Below are 6,649 nucleotides of genomic sequence, written 5' to 3'. Positions count from 1 at the left end.
ACGAGATTTATGTTCTTTTCGGGATGGAGTATCATACAAGCAAGCTATAACATGACCTCCGGACACAGCAAATGAACTCATTTACATCGTGAAGCTGGGGGATGATAGAGACTGATCTCTGGGTGCTCGGTTGCTCATCTCTGTTGAAGTTGATCCCAGATTGTTCCACCACATTTTGCAACGTGTGAGAAATATACTGACGAGTTTGCAACGTGTAAGGAATATCCGAACGGTGAACGAACGATGACCTTGTTCGTTTTCGCTGAATTTTAGCTTATGCTAATTTGTTGTGAGAGGAAAACACAGTTTATTTGCTGAAAAGTACTGCTGAAGTAGTGCTGCAGAACAATATATCCTTTTGATGTTGATTCTTATTTGCAACGTGTATACAAATTTGGCTGTTCGGTCTCCGTATCGATGTACCCTTTTGATGTTGATGCTGATTTGCTGAACGAGCGGACCTTTCGCCCTTTTGTATCCAACGTTCCAAGCTCCCAAAAGCAAACGTTAATTTTGGATAACTGATCATGCTTCCTGTCTCCTACCCTACCACTATCATCTGAGGGTGTCAAGATCAGCTGTAGAGTTTGGACACACAAACTCAAGAATTGCGAGGACCACAAAAGCACACAGCACACTTTTGTATCTATGGTACAGTTAGTAGACTACCATGACCAATGCGCCTCAGCTATATATCATGCAATTGATATTATCACATTTCAAATTTAGGTCAGCAAGAATTGCAAGATGGTCACCTCAGCTGCTGGTTGCCAGACAACAGAACGCACTTGTACAAACATGTAGCAATTGATGCATAACCTAATCAACAAACAAATTATTTATTTTCAAGCCTGCCGATCGGACCAACAGCGATTTCTTGTTAGCTATCACATGTCAGGCCAAAATGATGTCAAAAGGGGCGAACAGCAGGGTCCAGGTGAAATTTCAGCGTATACAAGACATTCCTCCATACACCAAAAAAGCAGCAATATTCATGGAAGATCATGGGCTTGACCCTTTCTTGAACAGCTTGATTTCATCACCGTAGTAGTAAGCACTGCCAATCATCAGAGCAACTGTAGCGCCTTGAGCAACTACACGTGCCCTCATCAGTTTCTGACCCAGCTGAGAGTTCCCATATCGGAAACTGATCAGACCAGCTGTCAGAACTCCAGCAGTAACCAGTGCACCTGAAAAAAGATGCGAACATTATAAGAATTTAGTCGTCAAGTGATTAAGCTTAAGGCATCCAATCCAAACATTACTAATAAATTAAAATTTTAGCAGCGAGTGCCAAGTCAAGTTTCTGCTTCATTACAGCATGACAGAAAGTTTCATTGGTAACTATATATAAAGTAAAATTGTCACACACACACAAAACCCTATGGTTGGTAGATCCAGAAAGTGCAGTAAAATATGTTATTGAATGGTCTGAGATTTCGAAATGAGAACTAGCAAAGCAAGGATGATAAACTCAGAACAAATCAAAGACTTAATAAGACTTCCTAATATAATAAATCTAAATACTTCAAGGACATTGGCCCATACTTCATGAATTATCTTGAAGCTGATGGATAGTTATGCCAAAGAGGCTGAAATTTTCAGAACATCCTGAATCCAGCCTCCATTCTTTATGCTCTTACTATTATTTGTAAGGGCATCATCAAATTCAACTCTTGAAGTGTTGCTCATGGGGGTGCCACATGTCCTGACTCCAACATCCATTATTTATGCTACAAACTCAAGAATCACCACAGTATGTCCCCTAAACGGCTAAACCAGATGAAAGTTCCTCATCCCCATCTCAAACGGTTACAGGTTACCCTGAGCTAACCTAGCTACCTCATTTTTGTTTCCATCAAACAGTCTATTGGTCACACAATAGCTAGTGTTCTCATACACCCAACCAAGAAGCAAAATACTTTACAAACCATTTTTGAAATATTAACAAAACCATTCGATTAGTTAACAGCACCTGAATTAGTGAGAAGTCCCATTTAAACTCCCCGCACACCTCCTCTCCCTGCTTGGGTTGAGGCCCACCTATCACTTGCCACTAGCCACCAGCGCGGCAGCGCCACACGTTCGCCTCCCTCACTGTCATGAGCCCCCCGGCACCCCCCCCCCCCACCCCCACCCACTCACACACACGTAAGCTACCTTTATTACTTTCGACTGCTTTAGAAACTCATTGAGTAACCTGCAAAATTCATTATAAGATGAAGAAGATCTTGCTGGCAATAAATCTATACCTAATATTAAAAGGAGAAAATCCTTCCTCCAAGGTCCATCACCCTCTCCCAGTTTGTCAGTCCCTCCCACTCCCCAGAGCATAAGAGTCCTGGCCAGTTTTACTAATAGTAGTAGTACGTGATGAATTAGGGATAAGAGTCTAATTGGTCAAACTGTACGTTATGTTGCACGGACATGTTTGCTAGTATTATATAAAAGAAGAAAGTTCAATTAACCAATAACAGCACCAGACATCTTCAAACTAGTCACTGATTTGGATCTAGTCAACTAACTTTATTCCACCAAAGCCTATATTAGATCACCATAACGTGCATCGAGAATAACAAATATTGATTGTCCTAGAATGCACACATAAGCAACTCAGCTATTATCATTCATTCATAGAGGTACATGAAAATGGATGTAAATGTGCTTACGAATAACCATCCATAGAAACCTAGGTCTATTCCACAGTTTGTCTACCCCTATCATCAACAAAGCAATCCTTTATGGCCACATTTTACAGGGTGAATACCTATGCACTATTTGATTACTGATAAGGCAGAAAATTTCGACCACCATATGCATACAAAACAGGGACAAAATTTCATGCAAGGCAAATTGCTACCATCTCAAATTTCGTTTTCTCCTGCCCAGCCCACATAGTGCAGTTACTGATCAATGCAAATAAGAATGCATGCTACGCAAAAGAAGTAAAACGAATAGACAAATTGCAACCCAGCCTATATGGATTATTATGTATGTAGCAGTAGCAAATCAAACAACAGATATCTAATTTCATGACAGTTGTCACAACTTAATTCCTGCAGTAGCGCCTCCATCAGTCTAGTGCCGCCATAAGCAATCCAAAACAGAAAAAACACGGTCCTACTCATAGGAAACAACAGAGCTAGATCCCCCACCCCACCCCACCCCACCCTACCAATCCAAAACCTGAACCCCGCACGGATTACATCCGACGACCCTGCATCCGGGGCAGGTACTCTCCCCGTCCTCAGTGCGAAAAGGGACTAGGTAGGTCCGCTGGCGTCAACGAGAGAGAGAGAGGCCGGAGACGCGTACATACCGATGGGCACAAAGGGGTTCTTGACGGGCTTCTTCCCCTCCAGCTGGAAGTCCTCCATGTGGAGCGGCGGCGGCGGCGGAGCGCTGCCTCCACTGCCCTTCTCCATTCCGAATTGCGTCGCCGGGGTGGAGGAGAAACAAGAAGAAGAAAAAAAAAAGAGGCGCCTTTTGCAACAGCGGCGGCGCTGCGCTTCGGGTTTGCAGAGCCTTGCGGCAAGGCCTGTGTTACAACTGCGATGAGCAGTACGTGCGCGGGCACAAGTGTCAGCGCCTGTTCTACCTGGAGGTCACCGACTTCGACGACACCGAGCCTCCCCTGCCAGATGAAGACCATGCCCTGCCCCTGCGGAGCCGCGGGACGAGCTTCCGCCGCTCATTTCCCTCTCGGCGATCACCGGCATCCGGACTGAAGACACGATGCAGGTCCGGGTGTCCATCGGCAACTACGAGCTCATGACCCTCATTGACTCCGGGTCGACACATAACTTCATCAGCTCGGGGGCGGAGCGCCGCATAGGCCTCCACTTCAACGACAGCCAAGGCGCCCATGTGGTGGTCGCTAACGGGGACCGCGTCGCTTGTCGCGGCCTCGCCCACGACGTCGCCATCCGAATCGGCGACGAGTACATCAACGTCGACTGTTACGCCATACCGCTCGACTGCTATGACATGGTGTTGGGCGTCAAGTTCTTGCGCACGCTGGGCCCCATTCTATGGGACTTTGATGACCTCTGCATGGCCTTCTGGCACCACGACAAGCGTGTCTTGTGGAAGGGGATCGGGTCCAAGCGGACCGACATTCCTCCCACTGGGCGCCTCCACGTCGCGACCAGCACCGAGCCCGCCCTCCTCGACCGTCTCCTGGAGTCCTTCGCCGACATCTTCGAGCCACCGTCGGGCCTGCCGCCACCGCGCGCCTGTGACCATCGGATCCACTTGCTGCCAAATACAGCGCCCGTGGCGGTCCATCCGTACCGCTATCCCCAGCTCCAGAAGGACGAGCTGGAGGCGCAGTGCAAGACCATGCTGGAGCAGAGCCTCATACGTCCCAGCACATCGCCCTTCTCCGCGCCCGTACTCCTCGTCAAGAAAGCCGACACGTCGTGGCGCTTTTGCGTGGACTACCGCGCTCTCAACGACCACACGGTGAAGGACAAGTTCCCCATCCCTGTGGTGGAGGAACTCATCGACGAGCTGCACGGCGCACGGTTCTTCACCAAGCTTGATCTGCGCAGCCGGCTACCATCAGGTGCGCGTCCACCCGGATGACATCGAGAAGACCGCATTCCAGGACGCATCACGGGCACTTTGAGTTCCTCGTGATGCCGTTTGGCCTCAGCAACGCGTCAGCGACGTTCCAAAGCCTGATGAACGCGGTCCTGCAACCCTTCCTTCGTAAGTGGTCCTGGTGTTTTTTGACGACATATTGATTTATAGCGAAGACGTGGACCGAGAACCTGCAACACCTGTGCGCCGTCTTCACCGTCCTACGCGAGCACCAACTCCGGATCAAACGCTCCAAGTGCGCCTTCGCCACGTCCTTCGTGGCCTACCTCGCCATGTCATCTCGGCGTCCGGGGTGGCCATGGACGGTGACAAGGTGGAGGCCGTGGCCTCCTGGCCACAGCCAGCGTCGGCGCGCGGCTTGCGCGGGTTCCTCGGCCTCGCCGGGTACTACCGGCACTTCATCAAGGACTTCGGCACGGTGGCCGCGCCCCTCACCAAACTTCTTCGCAAGGAGGGGTTCCGCTGGACCGACGAGGCGACCGCGGCGTTCACCGCAGCTCAAGGAGGCTTTGTCCACGGCGCCAGTGCTGCACCTCCCCGACTTCACCAAGGCCTTCATGGTGGATTGCGACGCCTCCGGGACAGGCTTCGGCGCCGTGCTCCACCAAGGCTGCTGGACCGCTGGCGTTCTTCAGCAAGCCCTTCGCCGCGCGACACTTGAAGGTGGCGGCGTACGAGCGTGAGCTCATTGGGCTCGTGCAGGCGGTTCGCCATTGGCGGGCCTACCTCTGGGGTCGCCAGTTCGTCCGTGCGCACGGATCACTACGCGCTGAAATATATGCTCGACCAAGCGCCTATCGACGGTGCCTCAGCACCAATGGATCAGTAAGCTTTTTGGTTTTGATTTCACTGTGGAGTACAGGCCGGGGCGATTGAACACAGTAGCAGATGTCTTTGTCTCGGCGTCACTCCGATGTCGAGCACCTGGCTGTGCTGTCCGTACCGACGTTCAGCCTCTTCGACGACCTCCGCGCGGAGCTGTAGGCCGATGCGCAACTGCGCCAGCTGCGTGACTCCATCGCCACTACACGCGGCGAGCCATGGCACGTCCAGGACGGCCTAATCCTCAAGGGCGCGTGCGTCTATGTGCCCCCGACGTCCAACCTGCTCCAAGGTGGTGCTTCAGTTCGCGCACACGGCAGGGCATGAAGGCGTCCAGAGGATGCTCCAACGACTACGCCGCGACTTCGCCGTGGATCACGACCGCGTCGTGGTCCAGGACTTCGTTCGCTCCTGCCAGACGTGCCAGAAGAACAAAACGGAGGCCCTGCACCCGGCCGGGCTATTGTAGCCTCTTGACGTCCCCACACAGGTCTGGTCTGACATTTCGATCGACTTTGTTGAAGGCCTTCCCAAGGTGAACGGCAAGAGCGTGATCCTCACCGTGGTGGACCGCTTTTCCAAGTACGCGCACTTCCTTCCCTTGGGCCACCCTTATACGGCGTCATCAGTCGCGCGCGCGTTCTTCAACGACGTGGTTCGCCTTCACGGGTTTCCGGTCTCGATCGTGAGCGATCGTGACCCCGTCTTCACAGGACATGTCTGGAGGGACCTCTTCAAGATGGCTGGGGTGCAGCTCCGCACTGAGCACCGCCTTTCATCCGCAGACGGACGGGCAGTCCGAGGCGGTGAACAAGACGATCGCAATGTACTTAAGGTGCATCACCGGCGACCGGCCTTGTGCGTGGCTCGACTGGCTCCCCTAGGCCGAATATTGCTACAACACGGCGTTCCACTCGGCGCTGCGACGACTCCATTTCAGGTGGTCTACGGGCGGCCGCCACCGGCACTACTTCCCTACGCACCGGCCACAGCGCGCACTGCCACGGTGGACGGTCTCCTGCAGGACCGCGACGCCTTCCTCGCCGACGTCCGTGACCGTCTTCTCCAGGCTCAGAACTACGCCAAGCGCTACTACGACGCGCACCACCGTGCCTTGACGTTCGACGTCGGGGCTTGGGTTCTCCTCCGCCTTCTTCATCGTCCGGCCCAATCCCTTGTGCCTGGCCGGCGCGGCAAGCTTAGCCCGCGCTACGCCGGGCCA

General features: G+C 52.3%; 1 protein-coding gene across 1 annotated transcript; it reads right to left on the bottom strand.

The window, feature by feature from the left end:
• Window positions 1-740: 740 nt before the first annotated feature.
• Window positions 741-3,514, bottom strand: LOC136551714 (RING-H2 finger protein ATL48-like). The gene is made up of 2 exons (XM_066543255.1): window positions 3,320-3,514; window positions 741-1,190 (listed from the first exon to the last, which is right to left on the bottom strand). The coding sequence occupies exons 1-2, from the start codon at window positions 3,423-3,425 to the stop codon at window positions 1,003-1,005; spliced, it is 294 nt and encodes a 97-aa protein (XP_066399352.1). The 5' UTR covers window positions 3,426-3,514; the 3' UTR covers window positions 741-1,002.
• Between the last annotated feature and the right edge of the window lie 3,135 nt (window positions 3,515-6,649).

This window comes from Miscanthus floridulus, chromosome 4 (assembly GCF_019320115.1).
Source record: "Miscanthus floridulus cultivar M001 chromosome 4, ASM1932011v1, whole genome shotgun sequence".
NCBI classification, from domain to species: Eukaryota; Viridiplantae; Streptophyta; class Magnoliopsida; order Poales; family Poaceae; genus Miscanthus; species Miscanthus floridulus.
Note: the sequence above shows the minus strand (reverse complement) of the source record. Positions and strands in the feature narration are given on the sequence as shown.

Bases quoted from the DNA above. Each gene is read 5' to 3' on its own strand.
- LOC136551714 (XM_066543255.1), bottom strand. From the start codon at position 3,425: ATGGAGAAGGGCAGTGGAGGCAGCGCTCCGCCGCCGCCGCCGCTCCAC. The intron at 1,191-3,319 runs GTATGTACGCGT...ATCTTTTTTCAG, and splicing joins GAACCCCTTTGTGCCCATCG to GTGCACTGGTTACTGCTGGA.